The sequence below is a fragment of the Corylus avellana genome, chromosome 4 (genome assembly GCF_965113065.1).
Source record: "Corylus avellana chromosome 4, dhCorAvel1.hap1.2, whole genome shotgun sequence".
Classification (NCBI taxonomy): domain Eukaryota; kingdom Viridiplantae; phylum Streptophyta; class Magnoliopsida; order Fagales; family Betulaceae; genus Corylus; species Corylus avellana.
This window is the reverse complement of record NC_142493.1, coordinates 13,427,880-13,455,159: the sequence shown is the minus strand read 5'-3', so window position 1 is coordinate 13,455,159 and position 27,280 is coordinate 13,427,880. Positions and strand designations below refer to the sequence as shown.

Sequence of the window (27,280 nt, the reverse complement as noted above, 5' to 3'; positions counted from 1 at the left end):
ATATGATTCATCTAGGTTTGTGTCCTTTTATTGCGGAGCGATTTTGGCATAGTAACTGTCCGAATTAGGAAAATCCTATTTCATAACGAATTGTAGTATTTTGAGTTTGCTTTCCAATGCTGCTTGAATCACTTCAATCTGATATTTTAGTGGAAAGTTATAGTCAAAATACTAAGACGTGTGAAGAATCTAAATTTGAATCCAATCCTAAATTTTATCCAATCTGACCTTTAATTCAATCTAATCTTTAATCCGATTTAACCTTTTCTTGGTTTTGGTTAGAGTTAACCACATCATCTAGATCTGTTCAAAGCATTCTTTCTTCCAAACTTTGCATTTTTTCCTTTAAAGCTGTAGTTCTTCTTTAATGACCTACAAAACATTTAAAACACAAAACTAACACAAAATATTAAATAACGACACATCTAAATGATTAACTAATGTAAATAAATGAGTCTAAATATGCAATATTTGGCACTTATCAGCGGTTGTGGCGCATCCCCGCCGTACGCCATGAGTATTATAAGTTGGAACTGCCGAGGGCTTGGGAACCCTCTAGCAGTTCGGGACCTTTGTCGGTTGGTGAAGGATAAGAGACCCACCTTGGTTTTCGTGATGGAGACCAAGTTACAAGCCCCTTGTATGGAAGAAATAAAAGCAAAACTGGGATATGATAGCATTTTTACTGTGGACTGCATCGGGCAAAGTGGGGGATTGGTGTTAATATGGAATAAGGAGTTTTCGGTCAATATTCAGGACTACAGTCGAAGACACATAAATGCAGTGATTTGAGTTAAGGGAAATCATCATAGTTGGAAGTTCACAGGATTCTATGGTCAGCCGGATGTTGCAAGAAGGAAGGAGGCTTGGAGTTCATTACGCCATCTCAGAATTTTTACTCCCCAAGCTTGGGTGTGTTTGGGGGATTTTAATGAGATAGTGGAAGATGCAGAAAAATTAGAGGGCTCGAAAAAACCTCGGTGGCAGATGCAAGACTTTTAGAATTCTATTGTGAATTGCGTACTTTTTGATTTAGGTTTTTCCGAGGCCCAAGTACACATGATGCAACAAGAGAGAAGGTCCAGATTTTATGCAGGAATGGTTTGACCGTGCTTTGGCTAACTCAGAGTAGATCAACCTGTTTCTGTATAGGAGTGTTGAGGTTCTAGCTGGGTGCAATTCTGATCACATGTCGATTTTCTTGAAGTTGGTGTGCAATCAACCACGTAAACCATACAGGAGAGACTTTTTCAGCTATAATGCAGGATGGGGAAAAATCAAGGAGTATAAGGAGGCGACTAGGAAAATTTGGCGCATAAAGGAAACCCAACCAGGGGGATGGAAACGGGTAATGGATAAGCTGGAAATGAGCAAAAAAATAATACGGCGGTGGCAAAGAAAATCGGTGATAGAAGGATATCGTAGGGTTAAAGAGAAACAATCTTTGCTTCTAGCTCTTCAGGCTAAGGAGGGTTCGGCAAGATTGGGAGAAATAAATCAAATCCAATTGGAGATTAATGATATTTTGGAGGAAGATGATTTGAAATGGAAGCAATTGGCTAAGGAACATTGGTTGAAAATTGGGGACAAAAACACCAAGTATTATCATGCTTGTGTAAATCAAAGGAGAAGAATTAATCAGATTTTGCATATTTTTGATGAAGGGGTGTGTTGTGTAACACAGAAGGAGAGGTGAAGAAGGCTTTCATTGATTATTTTAAAAATTTGTTTACTACTTCTGCTCCTTTTTTTATTGATCACTACTTAGAAGGGCTTTCTCCAAAGGTCACCCATGCAATGAACGACCAGTTGTTGCAGCCTTGTTCGATGGAGGAGGTTAGCTCGGCTATTTCACAAATGGCTGGCCTTAAGGCCCTGGGATCCGATGGGCTCATTGCAGGGTTTTTTCATGACCATTGGAGCCAATCGGCCACAAGGTATGCGATATTGTCTCCAATTTTTTTCTGTCGGGAAGCATCACAGAGGATGTAAATCTCACTCACACTGCTTTAATTCCAAAGATTGCCAATCCTTGGAAGGTCTTAGATTTTTGGTCAATTTCTCTTTGTAATGTTTTTTATAAAATTATTTCAAAGACTTTGGCGAATAGATTGAAGCTTTTTCTTCCAGATATCATATTCGCGAATCAAAGTGCGTTTATTCCGGATCGTTTAATTTCTGACAATATGTTAGTGGCTTATGAAACTTTGTACTCGATGCATACTAGAATGTGGGGAAAGACGGGTTTCATGACACTCAAGCTGGATATGAGCAAAGCCAATGACTGGGTGGAGTGGGGCTTCCTTGAGGCGGTTATGAGAAGATTGGGTTTTGTGGAAAGATGGGTGGACCTTATTATGAAATGCATTTCCATAGTGAAGTATGCGATGATTATCAATGGTGTGCCAAAAGGGTGTATCTGTCCATTAAGAGGGATTAGGCAAGGGGCCCCATTATCCCCTTACTTGTTCATCTTATGTGTAGAGGCTTTGAGCTCACAATTATTTTTAGCTGAATGGAATGGATATTTAAAAGTTGTCCCCACCTCCCCAAAGGATCCTTGAATTAACCATTTATTTTTTGCAGATGACAGTTTGTTATTTTGTAGGGCTACTCGTCTAGAATGGCAAAGGTTTACGGAGATTCTGGAAGTTTATGAAAGGGCCTCTGGCCAAATGTTGAACTGCGATAAAACATCCTTTTTCTTCAGTCGCAACACTTGCATGGGGGTTAAAGAAGTGATCCTTAGATTGGCAGGGATTCCGGCGACCCAAAGGTAGGACAAATACCTCAGGTTGCTAGCTTCGGTGGGTAAATCTCAAATTAGAGAATTCCAATCTATAAAAGATAGAGTTAGTAAAAGATTTAATGAGTGGAAGACAAAGTTTCTCTCTCAAGCGGGGAAGGAAATCCTCCAAAAAGCGGTGGTGCAAGCAATTCCCACATACAACATGAGTATTTTCCTCTTGCCTAAATCTTTGTGTAAGGAGATTAATTCTATTATGCAAAGGTTTTGGTGGGGACACAAGGAGAATGAGAAGAAAATTCATTGGATGAGTTGGGACAAGATGGGGCGTTCCAAAGCACAAGGAGGTATGGGCTTCGGAGACCTTAATTGTTTCAACAAAGCTCTTTTAGCCAAGCAATGATGGAGGCTTATCCAATATTCAGATAGCTTTGTCGCATCCATTCTAAAGGTGAAATACTATCCACAAGGAAATTTGTTGGGGGCAAAATTGGGGAATAGACCGTCATTGGCATGGAGGAGCATTCTCTCAGCTACCGACTTGCTAAATGAGGGTCTCATGTGGCACATTGGGGATAGGAGATCGGTTCACATAATGGGAGATAGGCGGTTACCAAGACCTTATACATATAAAATCCAACCTCCATGCCCAGGGATGGATAGAGAAGCAACAATGAGTATTTTAATTGATCATAGTACGACAAGTTGGAATGTTCTGATGGTCAGGGGCATATTTGATGAAGAAGAAGCATATCTGATTTGCCTTTTGCCACTCAGTCGGTACAAGCACAAGGATTTGCTAATGTGGAGACCTACTTCATCGGGTGAATTCACTGTAAGTAGTACTTTTTAGAGAAGGAAAGAAGACAAAGGGAATTGGGAGAAGATTCATCTCCATCTAGCTGTAACGTTGTATGGAAGATTGTAACGACTCAAGGAAAAGCGCTAGCCACATCTGCACTATCACCCCAAAAGGACTAGTCAATTTAGAGTTTCCCTTGAATTCATTATAAAGCCCAGTTTCACCTAGTAACTAGGTAATGTGGGACTTAGCACCCATGACTATCTCTATAAATCATCCACTCTATGTGGGCTTCTTCTCATCTTTCTAATATGGGATTGGGGTGTTACAAACTCTCCCTCTTAAACTCCTAACATCCTCGTCAGGTCCACGTCATGCAGTGCTCCAGTACCACATAACCTGGCGTTACTAGGTGGCTCTGATACCACTTGTAACGACCCAGGAAAAAGCGCTAGCCACATCTGCGCTATCACCCCAAAATGACTAGTCAATTTAGAGTTTCCCTTGAATTCATTATAAAGCCCAGTTTCACCTAGGTACTAGGTAATGTGAGACTTAGCACCCATGACTATCTCTATAAATCATCCACTCTATGTGGGCTTTTTCTCATCTTCCCAATATGGGATCGGGGTGTTACAAAGATAATATGGCAGCTGAAGGTTTCTAATCCCACCAAATCGTTCTTATGGAGGGCATGCAGAAATATTCTACCTACAAGAGTGAACTTATGCAAAAGAGGTGTTGTGGAGAATGATTTATGCACGGTGTGTGGTAGCGAACCTGAATCTATGGCCAATGCACTTTGGTCATGTCCCACTGCCCAGGATGTTTGGGGGGTTTGCGCCATTAGGGCCTAAAGACTTTGATAATCATAAGTATTTTCAAATGTATTGCCTTACCTTAACACTGGTATAGGCTTTGTATTTATAATTAAAGTTGTTACAATAGATAACAATTTACAGATTTGAGAATACATTTGAATTCGAACAGATATGAAATACATTTGAATTTTGAAACATATAATTTAAATTCTAACTCCTTTTATAATCCTTATCTTGATAAGCTTTATCTTTGAGACTCTTTTGAATTTTAACTTGGAGATTATCTTGAGACTTATCTTTATCCTTAACACGCCCCTCAAGGTCAACGGTAAAGGAACGATGTTGAGCTTGAAACGAAGAGATGCAAACCGAGTAGATAATAGAGGCTTGGTAAATATATCCACAAGCTAATCTTTAGTAGATAGAAATTTAATGGCAAGTGTCTTCTTGTTGACCATATCACGAACAAAATGAAAGTCTATCTCTCTGTGTTTCATGCGTGCGTGATAGACTGGATTTGAGGAAAGATAAGTTGCTCCAATATTGTCACACCACAAAATTGGATATTGAACTGAAGTTACACCAAGTTCATGCAATAATGATTTTAGCCATTGGATATCAGCAGCAGCATTTGCAAGGGCTTTATATTCAGTTTCAGTGCTAGACCGAGCAACCGTTTTTTGCTTACGACAACTCCAAGAGATAAGATTCGGGCAAAGAAAAATAGAGAAACCTCCTGTAGAATGGCGATCATCACAGGAGCCCGCCCAATCCGCATCAGAAAATGCTTGAATTAAATTTGAGGAGGAACGTCGAAACTGTAGAACAAATGTCATTGTCTGTTTAAGATAGCGCAGGAGCCGCTTGGCAGCTTGCCAATGAGGCTCAAGAGGCTTGTGCATGTATTGTGACAACTTGTTGACAGTGAAGGCAATGTCCGGTCTCGTGATGCATAAATATTGGAGAGCTCCGATTGTGCTACGGTAAAGAGTGGGGTCTTTAAAAATAGTCCCTTCAAAGGCCGAGAGACTTGTTGATGTAGCCATTGGTGAGGCAATCGGCTTTGCATCACCCATTTTTGTACGAGTTAGGAGGTCTAGGATATACCGCTGCTGAGATAGGTATGTAATTCCTGAATGATATAGAACCTCAATTCTTAGAAAAAAAATTCAGACTTCCAAGGTCTTTGATAGCAAACTCAGAGTGTAATTTTGAGATCAAATCAATTATGGCAGTAGTAATGGAGCACGTAATAATTATGTCATCTACATAAATGAGAACATGCATTGTCATGGCAGTAGATTTATATATGAACAATGACGTATCAAATTTTGAACCATGTGAACCAAGAGCAATTAAGCGAGTGCTTAACCTTGAAAACCAAGCTCGACGCGCTTGTTTTAGCCCACAAAGAGCTTTTTGCAGCTTCCATAAATGCAGAGGAAATTGAGGATGAGTAAATCCAAGGGGTTGAGTCATATAAACTTCTTCAGATAATACCCCATGTAGGAATGCATTGTTTACATCAATTTGATGAATAGGCCAGCCATTTGTAATTGCAATAGAAAGAACTATACGTACCGTAATGGGTTTAATTACAGGGCTGAAGGTTTCACCGAAGTCCACACCAAGTTGTTGATGAAAGCCCTTGGCAACAAGACGTGCTTTGTATCTTTCAACCGAACCATGAGCCCGTTCTTTGATGCGGAATGCCCACTTACATCCTACAATATTTTGAGCCTCCGAAGGGGAAACTAATTTCCATGTTCAATTCTGTAACGATGTATCAAATTCACAATTCATTGCTTTTCTCCATTCTGGATGCTTGATGGCAGAAGAGTAGCAAGTTGTTTCTACCAAATCCAAGTTAGCTTCGGTTAGGAGAGCATGAGGGAGAGGATATTTTGTGGTACCATCAGTAGGTATTTTTGGTTTGATAATACCATGTTTGGCTCTTGTAGTCATGGAATGGGTGTTGGTAGGGATATTTTGGTTTGTAATGTGGGGACCAAGAAATGTGGGAGTGGGTGAGACAAGGGGGTTCACGGGTTGAATGTAGTTTGGGTGAGCTACGGTTGTTGAGTGATTTTCAGGTGGGGTAGGGGCTGGATTTTCAACAAGTGTGGCAAGAAATTGATGAGTTTGAGAGGGACTTGTCGTAGATGTGTTTGTGGGAGGTGCTTGGGAAGCCATTGAGGGACCAGTTAATAAGGGTGTTGGTCTAGGCCCAAGGGTGGGTCTTTGTGTAGATGTAGAAGGATTGTTTGGCATGTGAGGAGTGACGTGGGTGAGGCTAGGTGCATGTGAAGTAGCATGCAGGAGCACACTTGCTGCTGGTAGAGAACTCACGGGCTGGAGGAGAGAGAGTTGAAAAGGAGTTGGACCCAAAATTGATGCATTAAATGAGGACAAAGAAGGCTATTTTTTAGCCTGGGAAAAAGAAAAGATTTCTTCTTGGAATATCACATCTCGTGAGAAGTAAACTCTACCGGTTGGAATATGCAAACATTTGTAACCTTTGTGTAAAAGACTATACCCAAGAAAGAGACACTGGACAGACCGAGGCTGCAACTTATTTGTGTTGTAGGGTCGTAAGTTTGGCCAACAGGCTGAATCGAAAACCTTAAAAAAATTGTAGTCAGGTTGAATTTTGAAAATAATTTCAAATGGATATTTTTTTTTGTAAAGTGTTTGTTGGCATTCGATTTATAAGATAACATGCCGTGACAAAAGCATCTTCCAAAAAATGAAGGGGAACAGATGCATGAGAGAGAAGAGCTAATCCAGTTTTGACAATATGTCAATGTTTTCTTTCAATAGCCCCATTTTGTTGATAGGTATGAGGACAAGATAGTCTATGAGTGATGCCATTTTGTTGAAAATATTTATGGAGAGAGCGGTATTCGCCTCCCCAATCAGATTGGACACACTTGATTTTTCTGTTAAAAAATCGTTCAACGTAAGATTGAAATTTAACAAAAATAGCAAAGACATCACTTTTGCACATAATTGGAAAAAGCCAGGAATAGCGACTAAAATCATCCATAATTGAAACATAAGATCTGAAACCAGATTTTGAATAGATGGGAGAAGGACCCTAAACATCTGTGTACATTAATTCTAAAGGAAATTTACTACGATGTAGAGACTTGGAGAAAGGGAGTTGATGACTCTTGGATCCAAGGCAAGCAGTATAGGGCGTGGAGTCCTTTTTATTTTGTAGAAACGGAAGCTTGAATGAAGATAAGACACGACGAACGACACTAAAAGCCGGATGACCCAAACGGGAATGCCAACTTGACACAGACGCACGTTCACCCACCAAAGCAGTTGGATCACGAACTTTATTGACATATGAAAAAGGAGGAATGATATAGAGCCCGTGATTACTCTGCCCTTACAGAAAAGTGTTCCCCGTAGTTTGGTCCTTTACAAAAAATTTATATGGGTGAAATTCAAAATAAGTTTTGTAGCTTTGGTAAATTGATGCACAGGCAATAGGTTTTTCCGAATTTGAGGGACATGGAGAACATTATTTAATTGAAATTTAAGAGAAGGGTTAGAAATTTGGGCAGTCCCAATATGCTTGATAGAAAGCCTAGTACCATTACCAACATGGATTTGGTCAGAACCACCATATTCTTTGGCCTTCAAGTTGAGATTGGCAAGATCCGAAGTGATGTGATGCGAAGCCCCAGAGTTTGGGTACCAATTATGATCCACAAGGGAGGGAGGTGCAGCCACATAGGCATGAGCATTTGATGTATGCTCTTGTTGAAAAGAATCATCAAATCAGTGGTGACATGTGAGAGCTCCATGACCAGCTTTTAGACATACCTGACAAAAAAGTCAGGACTGAGAATGAGAGGATCGTCCACCACGCCCCCTACCACGCTGATTTCCAAATTGGTAAGGTGGACGATTTTGCTGGGAATATCTCCCACCATGGCCATAATTGAAATTGGATGGAGAATGGCAGCCTCCACGTCCACGGGTTGGTCTATTTTTAGTCACAAAGTTTGCATCTGCAGGGGCAGCATCTAGTGTTGCAGCATTGTGAAAAAGATGGTGCTCTTGAGCAAGGAGATGCCCATATAGATCATCAATTGTCATAGGAGTCACACGGGTGGTAATAGATGTAACAAAGGAGTCATAGTCAAACCCAAGGCCGGCAAGGAGAAATGTAGTGAGCTCAAAATCATTGAGTGGTTGATCAATGGCAGCAAGAGTATCCGCGAGGCTTGTGAATTTATGAAAATAGTCTGAGATAGAGGAATCACCCTTCTTGAGGGTAGCAAGTTGGAGATGAACTTGCATAAGGCGAGCCTGAGAGTGAGAGGTGAACAGGCGTTCAAGAGTGAACCAGAGATCATGGGAAGTGGTACACTCGAGCACATAAGTGAGGATGGATTCCGTTAAGGAGGATGTAAGAGCACCCAGGATGAGTTGGTCCTGCTAGTTCCATGTCGCATACGCTGGATTTTGTTTCTTTTCGACGATTTCAACTCCATCAGTGGTGGACGACACGACTTCAATGATTTGGGGTGGAGGTTTGATAGTGCCATCAATGAAGCCATTGACAGAGTGGCCTTTGAGAATGGGCACAATAGTAGCCTTCCACAAATGATAATTGTCTTTTGAAAGCTTGTGAGTAACAGAAGTGTGGATAGTGGTGGCTGCAGTGGTGATGGTAGCATGTGGGGTGGGAACCACAATGGAAGATGATGCATTAGTCATTGCGGTTGAGAGGAGTGAGAAAAAAAAATTTGAATGGGTAGTGAGATGGGAAAAGAAAAAAAATGAAAATGGGTGGCAGGAAATAAAAACTGACGTGAGTCAAAAAAATAGCTCTGATACCATAAAGACTTTGATAATCAGAAGTATTTTCAAATGTACTGCCTTACCTTAACACTGGTATAGGCTTTGTATTTATAATTAAAGTTATTACAATATATAACAATTTACAGATTTGAGAATACATTTGAATTCTAAAAGATATGAAATACATTTGAATTCTGAAACATATAATTTAAATTCTAACTCCTTTTATAATCCTGATCTTGAGAAGCTTTATCTTTGAGACTCTTTTGAATTTGAACTTAGAGATTATCTTGAGACTTATCTTTATCCTTAACGGGGTCCAAAAAATGCAAACCACGGACAAGGATTTGTGCAATGGTGGCGAGATGCCTCTGGATGAGAAGGAATGCATTGGTGCATCCTAATAAATTGGTTAGTGGGGCCGGGGATAGCCTACAACAGTACAAGAAAGCTCAACTTAGTGGGGGGATTAACGATCCAATACTCGAACCTACGATGGTGGAGAAATGGAGTAATCCTCCCAGTGGCAAATACAAGGTGAATTGGGTCATTGCAATTGATTGAAAACAAAGAAGAATAGGATTGGGAGTGGTTATCAGGGATGATAAGGTGCTTGTTTTTGGAGCTTTGAGCCGACCCTTGGAGACCATACAAGACCCAGAGACCCAGTCACGGGTGAAGCGATAGGGGCCCTCGGAGTAGCTGAATTCTATAGGGATCTTGGGTTTAGGGACATTATTTTGGAGGAAGATTCCAAGCAAGTTGTTGAGGTTGTTAACGTGAAGGGCTCCATTTGGTGCAAGTATGGGCATATTATTGGAGACATTCTTGAAGTATTGAAGGCTTTTTGAAGTTGTGAATCTACCATGTTAGAAGGACGGCTAACGAGTCTACTCATGGGCATGCTAAAGCTGCAATTAGGGAGAGTAGTGATAAGATTTGGATAGAAGAGACCCCTAATAGCATTTTTGATGTTGTTATCCTAGAGCATTTTGCTCTTGTTGTTTAGAGTTTTTAGCTCTAGATTTTTCCACTAAAGTGAATAAATTGAATTCTCATCGATTAAAAAAAAAACATGTTTCGAGGAATATATAACCTGAAAGCAATTTAAGGAACTTCTTAAATAAATTAATTAAAATATTTCTTTATGTGCCAGATAATTAATGTATCATATAACTCAATTAATTTTTCAAAACACTCGTATACATATTTCAGGACCTAATCATGTTTATTTATTTATTTTTTGACATGTTTAGGAGGAAAATAGAAGAAGGGAATTCAAACTAATAATTTATACTTCATAAAGCATAGTCTCTAGTCGATTGAGCTACCTCTTAAGAACCTAATGTTGAAGTGTTATACACCTATTATTCCATATTAACTATATATAATATTAAAGCATGCGTGTGGTATTAATATTAATGCTTATAGAAAATTCAATTTTGATTGTATTGGGTTAAACCACACTCCCTCTCCCAACGGAATAAGTAGTAAAATGGGATGGTTTAAATTATAATAATTTAAACCGCCCAATACAAAACAATTATAATGATCGAAGAACCAAATCATCAAACGAATCGAATCGCTGAATTTGGTCGGATCGGATGCTTTTACGCAGTAACGTAAAGAACCATTTTGCGGAAGGAATTAACCAAAAGCAATTAAGCTAATTCCGTTAGTGGCTTTTGCGTATCAAGCAAGCTTTTCATGGGCTTTAATTTCTTTGACTGCAGGGAATTTATTCCTCTACCACCACCGCCTAAAATGTCCTCCAATTTTCTGTTATAATTATTTTATATTTATGATTGTAATCAGGGTGAATATAAATGTTCAAGCTCGATTTATTTATTTATTTTTATCAAACACAAGCTGAGCTCAAACTCTAAATAATTTAATTATTTCTTGAACCAGCTCGAGCTTATTCACAAGCTATTCACTTGAGTTATTCATTGTATTTTTTTTAAAAAAAATTCATACTAATGATTACTTAATTAATTATTCTTAAGGTTTTTATTATTTGAATCAATTAGATAAATTAACTAGAATTAATCTTAACTCTCTAATCACCAATCTAGCTATATGTTTGTCTTATAGTATATGTATACATTCAATACACACACATATAAATGTACACAAATCTACCAATATGTATACACATACACTTATATCTATACATATTAAGACTTATAATTACAATAATTCAAACTATATATGTCACATTATGAAGATAATTATTATTATTATTATTTTAATTTTTAAATGCTTAAGATGTTCTCATTATAAAGTTAAAGTATTAAAAAAAAAAATATAAATAAAGTTATACAAGTTTATACAAGTTGACACAAATTTATACTAGTTCGGATCGTTTGATAAAAGAGTCTAGAAGTTTTTTCAAACTTTCTTTGTTTAATAAATGAACTGATCTATATTGAGTCAAGCTAATTTGAACTAAGCTCGAGTGTGTTTGCGGCCCTAATCCTAATCTCTCTTTATGAATGAAATATATATATATATATATATATATATATATATATATATATATATATATATATATATTAAAGGAGTAATATATACTTCTTATGTTACCCGGTATATGGTAGCCTTTCTCTAAATCAAAAGGAAAAAATCTTATTTAATCCCTAGATCTTCATCTAATTTTAATTTATTTTTTGAGTTTTTAATTTCAATAATATATTTATTACAAGAAAAAGTTGATTATTTTATGGTAAATGGTATATGAGATTGCTATATATATATATATATATATATATATATATATATTGAAGGTGCTAATATGTAGTTATTTTATTATGTTTGAATAGCAAGACAGTAGCAGTAAGAGTGTGTGGGGGTTTTCTCTCTAGCGCCACAGCCTCAGGTAAGTCCCCTCCCCCATGGTGAGGGGAGGAGGGATGACCGTTTGCTGTCTTCCTCCTCCCTCTCACCTGCCCTTACACCGGGTGCCAGTAGTTTACTTGATGTCCTTGGCCTGGGTTGCCTCCTCCCTACCCCTTCTCCACCGCCCCTTCCTCTTTGTTCTGCTTTTGTCTCTAGCGGGGCTCTATGGTTGTTTTCTGTTCCTTTCCTTTCTGTTTCTTTGCTGTGTGTTTGGTGTGTTGTTCTTGTAACTTTGCCTGTGTGCCACTCGGTGTGGGTGCTAATTTTGGGGGTTTCTTTCAAACTCTCCCCAATTTTGTTTTGTGTTCGCCGCTGATCTCCTCTGCCTGCTCTGCCGCCCACTGTCCGCTTCTGGGTTTTTCCTCGCGCCCCTCCAGCGAAGGGCCTCAACGCCCCCTGCTGCGATGGTTTTCCGGCCAGCTGGTGATCGACTTTGCCTCCCTCCGTCCACTGTTTTGGGCCTTTTTCCACGTCCCCGCCGCGTCGAGCTTCCAGCGTTCCCTTCCAGTGTCGGTCTCCGGCAAGTGCATTATCGGCATCCATGTTGCGTGTGCCTGTTCCCGTTTTGTTTTACTTTCCTTGTATTGTCTTTGTTCCTGTTTTTCCCTGTATGCATTTCATTCTTGTTATTTGCTTGTAGTAAGGCTTTGCCTCTTTGGTTCGCCCACATTTTATTTCGGTTTTCTTGCTTCTGTTTGTAATAAGGCTTTGGCCCCTCGATCTGCCTGCTTGGAAGTGAACTGAACTTTGGTCCAGACCTTTGTGTCGTGAATGTGATTTTTGGTCTAGACCTTTGAGTTGTGGACGTGAACTTTATCCTGGCTTTTGGGTCGAGGAGGAATTTGCGCTACTTATGCATTGGATTGCATCTGTCTTATGCAGATCTGTTATCTCAACTGAAAACTAGTCATAGGTTAGTGGAGATTTTAAGTGATGTAGTATACTTGTAGCTTCGGCTATAATTTACATTTTCAAGACTTTGTGCTTCTGTGATATAAGAATTTTATGCTCGTGATTATTATCAATGAAATTGTAATGTCTTTCTTTCAAAAAGAAAAAAAGAGTGTGTGGCGGCAACAGAACAAAAAAGTTAAAAAGAGAAAAAAATCCGAAGGGCGTTTAAGTAATCTAATAAAATAAACCAAAAAACCGTCAAAGATGACGGTTCCAAAATGAAACCGGCATAGCGTCAGGCATTACGCGGGAATCTAATTCGCGTATTATAGAGTTAAGACCCAGAAAAGAAGAAGAGAAGAGAGAAGGTCTCCCAAAGCCGAAAGCGAGAATTTGAACGTTTAATTGGATTGTGGGTCCACAGTCCAACATATTTACAAAAGCCATTCAAAAACATACAACAAACCCAATTCACATGCACTGCTTTTGGAATACATCTATCCCTCTTTACTAGACGTGGCAATTTATGTTTTGAGTGTCGGGTTCAGATTGTATTGAGGCATCAGTCATGTGTATAGGTTATAGAGATTAACCATAACTTAATTCATTTAATTAAATAGGTCAAACTCATCAATCCTAACCATTTAATTTTGTATTGAGTTCAAGTCATGTCGAAGCATGTATATAAGACTATACATGTCAACCTTAATCAGACTCATTTAATTTGTGGGTCGTTTCAAAATTTATCAGCCTTACTCTTAACCCACCTTAACATTAAAAAAAAATTGAAAAAAAAAACCTATTGAAAAGTTGATACCTCAAATTTTTACATTGAGAAATCTTAGGAGTACTAAATTTTTTACTTACTAAACTAATATCTAACTCATTAATGGGAGAGAAATAAAATAATTAATTAAAAGAAATGTGTAATGAGTACCAATCAATGAGCTATACATCAATTTATTAAGATTCTGTTAGTAAAAAAATTGGCACCCCTAACATCTTGCTTTTACATTATGTTGGGTCAAAGTGAATGTTTGACAAATTAGCACCATCCATGTTCTTTGTCTTTCATTCCCTAGACAAAATTCAGTTGAACAAACTTTAGAAAGAGTCCACCTCATATCTCCATTTGAGGAGAAGAGTTTTTAATTAAAAGCAAACTAGAATATAAAGGGAAACTAAATGAATTGGGTATTTTAGGTTTTTATATTGAAAGAGGGGCAGAGTTAAAATAAACAAAATAAAAAAAATAAAAATAAAAATAAAAAGGGAACACAAATATTATTTTTTTGGGGAGAGCGCAAAACTATAAAAAATAATTAAAATGGACACATATTGTTCCCAAGAAGTAGATCAATCGGTTGAGACCACGCCTAATGAAGCGGAGGTCACTAATTTGAATGCTCCTTCCCCCTATTGTGCGGACATGTCAAAAAAAAAAAACGACACATATTATTTTTGGGGAGCAAAACTTAAAAAAAAAAAAAATTAAAAGGGGAAACTAATATTATTTTTGGAGACAAAAAATCATTTTGGAATGACAAATTTATAAAATTGGTAAATTTTTAAGGCAATTTAAGAAAATTTTGAAAGATTTTGGGAAGCTGCAGACCCTATTTGTATATGGGTTAGCGGAAGATTAAAGTCATAGATATTGTAAGAATTTTTGTTTGTATTTATGATTTTGTAATCTCATAACATGTAGTTATGATTTTTGCAAAACTTTATACTTTGTACTGTAAAAACTTTTTACTCTGTTCTGTACGAGCTTTATGCTCGTAATATTTAATTAATTAAATCATCATATTTTCGTTAAAAAAAAAAAACAAAAGAAGGTGCAGCGGCCCAAAGAACAAAAAAGTTAGAAGGAGAAAAAATCCAATGGGCGTTGAAGTGATCAAATAAACGAAAAAACCATCAAAGGTGACGGTTCCAGAATGAAACCGGCATAGCGTCAGGCGTTAGGAAGGACGCGGCGAATCTAATTCGCGTGTTAGACTTAAGACCCAGAAAAGAAGAGAAAAGAAAAGGTCTCCCCAAAGCCGAAAGAGAGAATTTGAACGTTTAATTGGATTGTGATCCACAGTCCAACATAGTCACAAAAGTCAAAAGCCATTCAAAAACATACAAGAACCCAATTCACATGCATTGCTTTCGGGATACATCTATCCCTCTCAACTATACTTGGTAATTTATGTTTGAGTGTCGGGTTTTGATGGTGTTGAAGCATGTGTATAGGCCGTAAGTATTAATCATAGTCCGACCTATTTAATTAAATTGATTAAATTCATTAATCATAACCCTTTAATTTTGTATTGGGTTCAAATCGTGTTAAAGTATGTACATAAGATTATACAGGTCAGCTTTAAACGGACCCATTTAAATAAACAAGTAAGACCCATTTGCCCTAAATCTATAATTTCGTGTTAAATTCGTAGATCATGTCAAAAATTACACGCCATACTCTTAACCCAATTCACCTTCACATTAGTAAAACTTAAAAAAAAAAAAAAAAAAAAAAAAAACTATTGAAAAGTTGATACCTCAAATTTTTACATTATTCGTTCAAGGAGAATGTTCGACAAATTAGCACCGTCCATGTTATTTCATTCTCTAGATAAAATCCAGTTGAACAAACTTTAGAAACTAGAGTCCACCTCATATCTCCACTCGAGGAGAAGACACTAAATCCACAACATTTCTTGTTTTGTCAAAAAAGCACCACCTTTTTTTTTTCTTTTTTTTTTTTTTTTTTTTTTTTTCAGTGAAAGTGGGAATTGATTTGAAGTTTTCCACGCTACCCACAGATTTACCTGTAGTCACAAGATCAGGATTCTTAAACCAATAGATGAGGCCCATATAATACTTTGCTCATATTCGTAGTTTAAGGCATTGTTTTGTAAAAGGGTTGGAGTTGGCCTAAATACTATTTATCACCATTTTAAAAAAAAATTAACATCAAAATATTTTAACTTTTTAACTTTTTATATTACATCATTAACTTTTTATTATTATTCAAATAAAAAAATCACTATAAAATAAAACCTTTTTACTTTTTCATACCACTTTTTCACTTTTTTATATAAAACATTTTTACTCTTTTTTTTTTTTTTTTTTTTTCACATCAATCTATATCAACTACAGTGTCTAGGTCAACCCATTTATCAAATACCACCTAAATCTGGGCTTCAATATATTCCAATTAATTACACACCAATATTATTATTATTATTATTATTTTAGTAAATAAACTTAATTCTCCCTTTCCCAAGTTCCCAACTACCAGCACAGGTCCACAGTTATATTTTTCGTGAGCAATTAATGTTAAACTAGACAAAAACAAAACACTGCACGTGTGCGGTGCGCCATACATGCAACGTGTTTAACTTAAAATTTTCAAAATAACTCTAAAAATTATTTTTTAAAAAATAAAAGCAACTACAAAAAAACTGTGGGTAGTTTGACCATCCCTATGTGCTATTTTAAGGAGGGATTGAACCACCCCTACGACTAGGCCCTATGGTTTTTCTTTTATTATTATTTTTAATAAATATAAGGAGCAATTTCCACTGTGCAACCTCACCAAAAAAAAAAAAAAAAATGAGGGCATTTTGGTAAATTTTTGTCTAAAAAATTAATGTTGTGTCACATGACACTTTTTTCATCTAAGTTGACGAAAAATGCTAACGGAAGATGTTAATTATAACAAAGTAGTAATTTGAGGGAGATAATTCAAGGATCAGTTCAATTTTAAATCACATATCACAGTTGCTGTAATATATAAGAGAATTTAAATTTCAATACTAAATAATAATCAACACATTCACAATACAAGCAATTTTGTTATGAAGCGGAAAATACTAAGAGCAAATCATAAGGAAAACCCATTTTAGGGTAGTCAAACTTAAAAAATTATTATCATAAAAAAGATTAAAGTACATGCAAAAAAAACTTATAAAATCCCCTTTGTAATTCTAAGATTTCACATGACAACAAGTTTCTCGCTTGCCTCCGAGTTAGCCAATCTTTTTCAAGTGCATCTCTTCACAAACTCCTCTAGTAGGTTTCTTGGTGGTAACGGGATGTGTATGGTACAGTTTCAAACAACTTAAGAATCTCAAATGGTGAAAAGCTTAAAGATTTTATAAATCTTCACTTAGGGAAAGAAGAGTGAGGGAAGGCACACATTTCGAAAGATTTTAGGAACAAGGATCTCTTAATCATCCTCGCCAAAGAAAAACATCCAAAGCTTTTCTAAAGAGCCATGAGAAAAGAGATTCGACAAATGAAAAACAGATTTGGAAATATAAAATAATAAAAAAAACTTGATGCGAGAATTTATTATATTTTTTTTGTCTATAGTATTTATTTTTGTCTCTTCTGCTTTTTTATTTTTTATATTATTTTTATTTTCATGGTATCAGAACTATAGGCTAATGCTAATGTTTGATTTTGTGAATTTCAATTTTATTTTTGTTGAGGATAAATTCACACTATAAACCTACCAAATTTTAAGCCCAATAACTAAGAATCGGCCCATAAAGAGAAAGTAGAGTACAATCCAACTCAAGCTCCAAAAATCCTAATCCAACACCAATAAATATTCTCTGATATCAAAAATTACGGATTAAAGCTGAATTAGTTTCTTTGATCATATTGAATAATTTTGCTCTTTTATAATGATTTGGAGTGCACAATAACACATATTAAAGACCCCAAAGAAAGTGCATCGACCGTGAAAAAAAAAACTGTACTAATAGTTTGACGCTGTGGGATCGACTAATCCGTTTCTCATAAAAAAAATTTCAACATTTGCAGCTACTGTTCGCGAAAATAAACACAAGAAAAACCCAAGTCCAACAGTTGCCACGTCAGTGGTGTCGAAGCCAATACAGGAGCCAGCGTCAGCATGACCCACTCCCGCCGGAGACCCAAAGCGCTCGGTGCGACCCTCCACTGCCGGAGACCCAAATCGGACTGCCGGTGCTGCCTTCACGACCGCCGTTCGCAAAAGCAAGCCAAACCCGCTGCCTTTGCGACCAGACAGCCGCAGCACCGTGATCTCCAGGCAGCCGTGGGACGCCGATCGCTGGACACTGCCGGAACCTCCACCAGCGTGACCGCCGTTCGCCGAACCTGCAGCATCGCCGTTCACCGATCTCCACGTTGCTGTTCGCCACAGATTGCCGAAGGTCCGGACCTGTAGACCCGCGACAGAGTTGTTCATCGCAGATCTGCACACCAGACTTGCTGTCCACCGTCGAACCTGCAGACCCGCGACAGATTCGTTCGCGTCTGACCCGCGACAGAGCTGTTCGTCGCAGACCCACTCCGCTACCGTTCTCCGCCGGACCTGCAGACCCGCGACACCACCGTTCGCTGTAGATCCACTCCACGGCCGTTCCCCGCAGATCCGTACTCCACTGCCGTTCGTCGATCTCTGGCCAACGTCAGCCCATAGTCGGAACCTGTTGCAAATCGGGAAAGAATTTGAAGGAGAAAAATGGCGTTTGGAGACAAGTTTATACCTACACCCTTATTTGAGAACAAAGACATTCCTATTCTAGTTTAGGAATAGACTATTATGGTTTAAGTTCCAAATTGGATTCTGATTGGTTGTGAGAATAAGATAAGGATTACTGCATTCTGAGGATATCATATCCTGGATAAGAAGAAAGAGAAGAAGAAAAAGCAAGAAAAAAGAAAAAATTTCATCATGGTGGCCACAACGCGATTGGGAAGTGTGTCAATTCGGCAGGGAAAGTCACAAGCGGGACTAGCCAACCAGGTTGGTCCATTGGTCTAGCACAACATACCTCCCCCGTTAACCGGAACCGGGAGATCTTGAACGTTTTGCAGCAATGACAGCGCAAATTGAAGCCTTGACACGGCAGAATGCAGAACTTCTTCTACTGGTATCCGAGCAGTCTCACCGTGAGGAAACCCATGGTAGGCGGGAAGAAGAAGAACACAATAGCCGGGTTGATACTCATAATCGACCCGGAGGAGGACACTAAGAAGACAACTTCGAACAGCATGTAAACTAGAAGGAGGAAATCCGTGTGAATGATAGCAAGGTTGGTGGCATCCTGGATAAGGATGATGAACTTAATTGGAGGATGACAGAGTTTGACAAGAGGTTCACCAACATGAAGATGGAGAGGAAGAATAAAGGGAAGGACACCTTGTTGGAGAAGGTACTGTAGGGAACCAGTTCACCTTTCTCCCCGTGAATGGAAGAGTACCGATTGCTCGAAAAATTCAAGGCCCCTCTTATGATGAGTTACAAGGGTGTTGGAGATTCGATTGAGCACTTGGAGGATTTCTGGTCACATGTACGCCTCCTTGGCATCCTAGACGAGGTGGCTTGCCGGGCGTTTCCCCCTCACTTTATCAGGAAGTGCCCAGAACTGGTTCAGGAAGCTGCCCTTGAGTTCATGTAGTGATCCAAATAATTAACTAAGCTTAAGTAGCTTAGTTAGGGGGTTAATTTGGGCTTTGGGTAACTAAGGATACTAGAAGGGTAATTTGGACCGGACGTATGCTTCTGTTTGTAGTGCAGGTGTATGCGGGGGGACCATCGTACGTACGCTCTACAAATAGTACACGGTTGTACGCGGGACCATGTGGATGTACGTTTCTTTTTGGAATACCCTTTGGATAATACCTGAACGTACGAGGCAGCCTTTGGACCACTGTGTAAATAGTACCGGACGTACACTAGGGTTGGCAGACGTTCGCTGCTTTTCTGGAGAGTTGGTAGAGCCCCTCAACTATAAATACCCACTACACCTTTAGTTTTTCAAACCTCTCTCTCTCGCCCCCAGGCTGCCAGAAACCTTTGTGAGATTGTGAGCGTTTGGTGCTAACGGAAGGGAAGTTCTTGAAGTCTCGCTTCAAAGTGGTAACGCTCTTAAGCCTAGCTCGTATTTACGTCGTTATGCTGCTTAAATGTTGTCTTAGTTGTTGTTTGACTTTTTAGTTTAGCTTTAGCTTTAGTTATGCTTTAAATCTTGTTTAGAATAGCGTTGTTTAGACTTAGCATGATCGTGTTTGCATGGAGGTTTCATTTTGAGTTTGGAGACCTTATGAAGCCGTTTGATAGCCTTAGAATTTGGTTTTGGATAATAGGAGGACGAGTAGACAAAATGAGGTTTTCCCTGAAAACCTCGAAGTGGACGTATGGTCTCACGACCGAACGTACGATCCGAAGTATCACAGCAGACGTACAGTCCCGAGCCCGGACGTACGGTCCAGAGTGTGACAGGGGACTTTATTTTAACTAGCCGTCCGATAGCTCCTATTTTCTTGTTTTATAGTTGTTTTGATAGAAATAGGACTAGTAGAAGGTTTTCCACATAGTTAGGGATCCCGGATCATTTGAAATACTCGAAGACGTTATACGACCAAAATAAGTTTTAACTCACATAATGCTCATTGTTATTTTCCATGCATTTGCACGACTATTGTGTGTAGAAAAAACAAGTACATTTGCAACTCTCACGATTTATACTTGCTACACATGAACTCTAGCATTTTTGTGAAATACGTTGTTCTGAATATGTTAAGAAAGTGGGACTTGTAAAAGCATGCACGTAAAATACATACAAGATAATTTGCATCGTATGACATGGTACACCGGTACATGCGGTATAATGGCCATACGCTTATTATACATGTTAGCTTTATAGTCAAATGTGTAAGTGTTATGTGGGCTTTGGATCCAATGATTTTGTGACCTGGTGCAGCCCTTCCCAAATGGCTAGGTTACTACAGGACATACATCATTGCGGTGTAGGACACCTGAGGTTGGACTCAGTCTTGCTGTTATTGACTGGCATTGTATTACAGGTCTCTCGGAACAGCACCAACCTTGTTGGGAAGGGGTAATATCTCGAGTAAACCATACTGTTGAACTATGACTGTCACTCTATATCATATGCATGTATTATATATCTATATCACACCTATGTAAAACTGTCATGATGGAACTGTTGCTTTACTAAAAATTAGAGTTTATCACTAAACTGGCATGGGCATTATTTGTGTTAATATTCACGAAGTCTTAGACTTACCCCCCTTTTTATTTATGTTTTCTCCTATCATTACGAATATTTGCACGGTTTAACTATCCTAGAAGAGGATGTCGTCGGAGTAGACTTGGGTAATTGTGCAAGATCTGATTTGGGTCATTTTTGAGGACATGGACTTGGTTCGGTTGAAGTCTATGTGGAAGGATGGAAGAACTGCCCGTGATGATATGAATGAGATTTTAATCTCGTTAGCCCTACTTAAGCTTAGATCTAGGATTTGATCTGTTAATCTTTTGTTGGAACAATGTTATGATATTATGTTATTGATTGTAATCCTATTTTGATGAAGGTCTGATGACCGGTACATTTGATGGTTATCTATGTATTATGAGGTTTTATATTTACTTTGGTGCATGTTGTGTGGATGTTAAATTTACTGCTCTCTATTTCCTATAGTTTTCAAAAGTCTTCCACTGAGATTTTCTCGTTTTGACGAGAAAGGTTGAAAAAATGTTGAAATCCTTGAGTCTTGTCCCGCGAGGGATAGGGCTGGGAGACGAGCCATGGGATCAATTACTAGTTAATTGATTTGCCCATCGGGGTCGTTATTGTTCAATTGACAAATTCGAAGACCTAGGCCGGGTATTCTTAACTCAATTTATGACTTCACAGACTCGGAAGAATCCACTGTCCTATCTGCTAACTCTAAAGTAGTGCACTGATGAAACCCTGAAGTAATTCATAACTCGGTTCAACCTAGAGAAGACGGAAAACGAAGAGCCTTCGGATGACTTGATATATTCAGCAATTTACAATGGGCTCTTGACCAAAGAACCGGTGATGAGGAAGATGGCGCGGAAGCCACCTGGCAATCTTCGGGAGTTAATGAGCAAAGTAGAGGAGTTCATTAACGAAGTTGATACCCTGGAAGCGATAGACAATACAAGACAGCTAGAACATAAGGAAGAAAAGACGGAAGAAAAGAAGGAAACTCGGAAGGCAGTGGGAGAACATAAGCCCTCAAAGAAGAAGTACCCGGACTATGATTTCAAGCCTTTCAATAGTAAGGTGTCAGAGGTGTTGCTGGAGATCAAAAAGGATCCACAGTTCGTCCGGTCAGCAAAGATATCGGGAATCCTCCGTAGAAGAACAATGATCGATATTGTGCATTTCATGAAGCTAGTGGTCACTACACCGATGGATGCTTAGCCTTGAGGGTATTGATAAAAAAATTTATCATGAATGGTAAGTTGTTTCAATTCTTGGGGGGTCGGAAGGATCAACCAAGGAATGACCAAGACCATCGTGCCTGGGAATACCGTCCACGGGACCACCCGCGCCAAGATGGAGGAGGCAGGGAGAACCATTCTCAGGAAGATGAACCCAGGGATCATGGTGACAGAGGAAGAGATAGGCGCCGGAACTGGAGCCGGCAACGTGGAGACTTGAGGCACAAAGATGTGATAGGAGAGATTCGGACGATAGCTGGAGGATTCGCTAGAGGAGGAGAGACTAACTCCATAAGGAGGATGTTGTGTCAAATTATATTAAATCGCAAGTGCACGAATCATTTGTAGAAACAGGGTTTGCAAGTGTGAGGTCGATCTCTCAGAGAATTGTATTATTCAAAACAAATTTAAATCGAAAGTAGTTAAACCCTAACCTAGTTCTAATTTTTTAGAGATTTTTGTTTGAACAAAAAATCAAAAGCATAAACAAATTAAAGTGAATGAAATCTAATGACGAAGCACTAGGGTTTCGGAATCCGCACTCACAAATTCATAGCAACATAGTTCCATGATCTATAATATTTTCTAAAGTTCTCACAAATAAATCTTAGGTTTGTTTTACTATTGCTTCAAATAAATAATCAAAACATCCTATGCATCAATTCATAACCCAAATCACAAAAGAAATCTAATATCAATTAAATCATCTACGGTATCCGTAAATCACAAGAAGATATCCAACATTCATCAAAACATCAATTGTATCCAGAGAGTAAATCACAAGGGAAATCTAATTCTTAGCAAATAAAACCAAGCAATCAATTGTATTGAATTATCTTAAATCATCAAGTGTATCCTTGAATCACAAAAGATATCCAAGTATCATTCAATCCAATTGATTAGAAGCAAAACAATAGGGCTTTTAAAGCATTAAATTGGGAAACATTACATACATGAAACAAAGTTATGAAACAACTTATGAAATCACAAAATTGAGATCCGAAAGTTAGAAAACCTTAGACCTCTTTTCTTTCTCCTCTGGAATTTCGTACTTCGTAGCCTCTGTAAACTAGTTTGATAATTATTTATTTATATGCCTAAAACTAGGATTTACAAGTTGAATTAGAATAAAACTCGCTGCAAGATCGAATAAGTGCTCTCAATCACACACTTGGTACGTTTGAGCGCATGTGCGCTCGAGCGTAGTATTCTGTGCTCGATCGTAGGCCCGTTTGCAGCTTCTCTCCAAAATGTGCAACTTTCGCATAAATCCCGTAGTTTTCCCTTAGCAACCTATAAAATACTAAAAACACAAAACTAACCCTGAACATCATATAATAACACACCTAACGGCTTAACAAAAGTAAATTAAGGGGTTCAAATATGCAATATTTGACACATATCAAACACCCCCTACACTTAACTTTTGCTAGTCCCTTAGTAAAACAAAATAAAAAATAAAATGAAAGCAATAAAAATAAGTCCTCTTTCGCGGAAGAGACGATTGCTTTTAGCATATGCAACAAGCCTTTTAAACCTCTAGGGATCCCTAGTGGACGAGTGAAGTCTTGTGAGGGTTTAATAGGAATGATACCCACAAGCATTGAAACACTATGTTGTCAACAAGAAAGAAGTTCCCTAAAAATCATGGTTTTGATTCATGAGCAAACTTAAAAAGACAAACACCATCATCACAATCAAAAGGAAATCCATAATCAAATTACTAAAAAAAAATGGACAATTGAGACATCATATGTTCTGAAAAGTGTGAAGTGAAATTAACATACAATCATGATGCTTTCAGCTTAAACTCAAAACAAGATCCACAAAATTTGTAAGAATCCCTAACTGATGAAACAACCAAGGCAAGATATGCAATTTTTTTTTGGTAGGCTACGCAATTTCTAACTCCTTTAAGCTTTCTAATTGACCCATGTAACAAGTGTTAGGCCAGTGACTCTCAAACCAAATGATTTTAGGACACTAGATGTAGAACATTCATAAGGGCTTATTAACTCAAGTCAAAAAGGCTATGAAGCCAAAGTAGCCATACTATCAATCAATGTTAACTTCACACCTTTTGACGCGAATACTCAATGCTTAATGAGGCAAGAGGTCCAGTTACTCAGCGGAAAACTGAACAAGATCTTTCTCCCCTTATTTATTTATTTATTTTTATTTTTTTATATCTTGCAAGCCAAGGTTATTCATCAATAAGTCATCTAACAAAGCTCAACAAGAACAAGCTTAAGCTCAAACATCATACTTCACAGAAAACTTGCTAATGTGCTCATTAAAATTCAACTTAAAAAGACTCATAATGACATGATGATGTGTTCAACCCTTTAAGCAAGCCAATGAAATGCAAACCATAGTCACAGTTTAACTCAAACTTGATAACAACATAGCACATTTTTGTTTTTTAGATAGAAAAAAGAAACAAAAACAAGAAACACACAGAAAGAAAACAACAAAAAGAAAAATGGACAGCGGTTTTTTATATCCCTAAACTTGAATCACACAATGTCCTCAATGTGGGCAGAAATACAATACCGAGAGGTAAAGTGAACCGGAATGAGCAGATAGATGTCCCCCAAACTTACTCGTGAAAACACTCGTCCTGAAAAACACAACAACAAAAACAATCACAAACAAAACAAAAACAAATAACAAGAAATAGAAGGAAAGAGGGGTGTCTCCCATAAGCGCTAAGTTTACTGTCTTCACCCAGACTTTCCACAGCAGATGATTAGATAGAAGAAGTTGGGTCCTCCATGGGCAATTCTTCAATCTCCGAAATCTATAGTTCCAAGAACGGCTTCAGTCCCTGACCATTGACCTTGAGAGTATTTCCATACTTGGGATCCTTAATCTCGATGGCTCCATGAGTAGAAACTGCATGCACTATGAATGGACTAGTCCATCGGGATTTGAGCTTCCTTGGAAACAGATGCAGATGTGAGTTGTAAAGGAGGACTTTCTGGCCAACTTCAAAAGATCTTAAAATGTTCTGGTCATGAGTCTTCTTCATTTGAACTTTGTATAGCTTGGCACAGTCGTAGGCATCATTCCTCAATTCTTCTAACTCATTGAGTTGGAGCTTCCTCTGATCGCTAGCCTTGGTGAGATTGAAGTTCAGTTACTTGATAGCCGAATATAATCGGTGCTCTAATTCTACAGGAAGATGGCACATCTTGCCATACATGAGTCGGTAAGGAGACATGCTAGTTGGAGTCTTGAATGCAGTCTGGCATGCTCACAAAGCATCATTGAGTCGAAAAGACCAATCCTTCCTTGTCAGGTTCACAGTCTTCTCTAATATCCTTTTAATTTCTCTGTTGGATATCTCAACCTGCCCAGTTGTCTGAGGATGGTAATGAGTTGTAACTTTATGAGTGATCCCATACTTCTTCATGAGCTGTTCAAAAATCTGTTGCAAAAGTGCTTCCCCCATCACTGACGATGGCACGTGGTGTCCCAAAACGCGTGAACACATTTTCCTTCAGAAATTGCAGCACAACTCTATGATCATTAGTCTTGCATGCAATGGCCTCCACCCACTTGGAAACGTAATCCACCGCCACAAGGATGAAGAGGTATCCATAAGAATTAGGGAATGGTCCCATGAAGGTGATGCCCCAAACATCAAATAGCTCCACAATGAGGATCGGGTTCAATGACATCATATTCCTTCTTCCAATACTTCCCAACTTCTAGTATCTCTCATAGGCTGAACAGTAGGTATGGGCATCACAAAAGATGGAAGCCCAATAGAATCCACTTTGAAGAATCTTCGCTGCAGTCTTTTTAGAGTTGAAGTGGCCTCCACATACATGATCATGGCAAAAGGAGAGGACATTTTGGTGGTCACTCTCATGAATCCATCTCCTTATAATCTGGTTTGGGCAGTATTTGAACAGGTAAAGATCATCCCAAAAGAAGTACTTTTCCCCCGCCAAGAATTTCGATCTGTCTTGCCTGGCCTAATGTAAAGGCATCTGAGTAGTGACATGGTACTTCACAATGTCTGTGAACCACGATGCAGCAGTCTGGGAGATGTGCATAAGTTGTTCATCAGGGAATGTCTTAGCAATAGGCATAGAATATTGGTTGAAGTCCACAACCAGCTTGGATAAGTGGTCAGCTACCATATTCTCGGAATCCTTCTTCTCCTAAATTTCAATGTCAAACTCTTGCAGCAATAGAATCCACCAGATGAAATGACATTTAGCATCTTTCTTTGACAAAAGATACTTTAGAGCAGCATGATCTGAGTAGACCCAGACCTTAGATCCTAGCAAGTAAGATCTAAACTTATCCAGAGCAAAAACTACAGGCAACAACTCCTTTTCAGTTGTAGAGAAGTTGAATTGTGCGTCATTCAAGGTCTTGCTGGCATAGTAGATGACACGAGGAAGCTTCTCCACTCTCTACCGCAATACAACTTCCACAGCATAATCAGAAGCATCACACATTATCTCAAACGGCACTCCCCAATTAGGTGGCTGAATGATTGGTGTGGAGGTTAAGGCCTTCTTCAAAACCTCAATGGTTGTTTGGCACTTGTCATTGAAATCAAAAGGAGCATCTTTTGCAAGCAAGTTGCACAAAGGTCTTGCTATCTTGCTGAAATCCTTGATGAATCTTCTGTAGAACCCAACATGTCCCATAAAAGACCTAATCTCTTTAACTGTCCATGGGGACGGAAGATTGGAGATCAGATCGACCTTAGCCTTGTCAACCTCGATACCTCTACGGGAAATAACATGCCCCAAAACAATTTCTTGTTTCACCATGAAGTGGCATTTCTCCCAATTTAGAACCATATTCATCTCCTTACACCGTACCAACACCAAAGTAAGATAATGCAAATACTCCCCAAATGAAAAACCAAAGAGAAAGATGTCATCCATGAATACCTCTAGGTGACGTTCAACTATATCTGAGAAAATGCTGATCATGCACCGCTGAAAAGTAGTAGGTGCATTGCACAACCCGAAAGGCATACAGAGATAAGCAAATGTACGAAAAGG

At 38.5% G+C, this 27,280-nt stretch overlaps 2 protein-coding genes and 1 non-coding gene across 3 annotated transcripts; all 3 read right to left on the bottom strand.

Annotated features, from left to right (window-relative positions):
* Positions 1-8,218: 8,218 nt before the first annotated feature.
* On the bottom strand, positions 8,219-9,106 carry LOC148586346 (uncharacterized). The gene is made up of 2 exons (XM_088515577.1): positions 8,876-9,106; positions 8,219-8,695 (listed from the first exon to the last, which is right to left on the bottom strand). Exons 1-2 carry the CDS (start codon positions 9,104-9,106, stop codon positions 8,219-8,221), a joined length of 708 nt encoding a protein of 235 aa, XP_088371703.1.
* Positions 8,442-8,578, bottom strand: LOC148586347 (small nucleolar RNA Z247). Its single transcript, XR_015912028.1, has one exon. It is a non-coding gene; the product is annotated as a small nucleolar RNA Z247 (small nucleolar RNA).
* A 15,941-nt stretch (positions 9,107-25,047) lies between the features above and the next one.
* LOC148586345 (uncharacterized) lies at positions 25,048-25,930 on the bottom strand. Its single transcript, XM_088515576.1, has 3 exons — positions 25,709-25,930; positions 25,508-25,611; positions 25,048-25,360 (listed from the first exon to the last, which is right to left on the bottom strand). The coding sequence occupies exons 1-3, from the start codon at positions 25,928-25,930 to the stop codon at positions 25,048-25,050; spliced, it is 639 nt and encodes a 212-aa protein (XP_088371702.1).
* Positions 25,931-27,280: the final 1,350 nt, after the last annotated feature.

Coding starts and splice junctions, on each gene's coding strand:
- LOC148586346 (XM_088515577.1), bottom strand. CDS start 9,106: ATGACTAATGCATCATCTTCCATTGTGGTTCCCACCCCACATGCTACC. Junction 8,696..8,875: donor TGTCGTCCACCACTGATGGA/GTTGAAATCGTC, acceptor TCTCACTCTCAG/GCTCGCCTTATGCAAGTTCA.
- LOC148586345 (XM_088515576.1), bottom strand. CDS start 25,930: ATGTCATTGAACCCGATCCTCATTGTGGAGCTATTTGATGTTTGGGGC. Junction 25,612..25,708: donor TTGGGACACCACGTGCCATC/GTCAGTGATGGG, acceptor TACCATCCTCAG/ACAACTGGGCAGGTTGAGAT. Junction 25,361..25,507: donor TTTCGACTCAATGATGCTTT/GTGAGCATGCCA, acceptor CACCAAGGCTAG/CGATCAGAGGAAGCTCCAAC.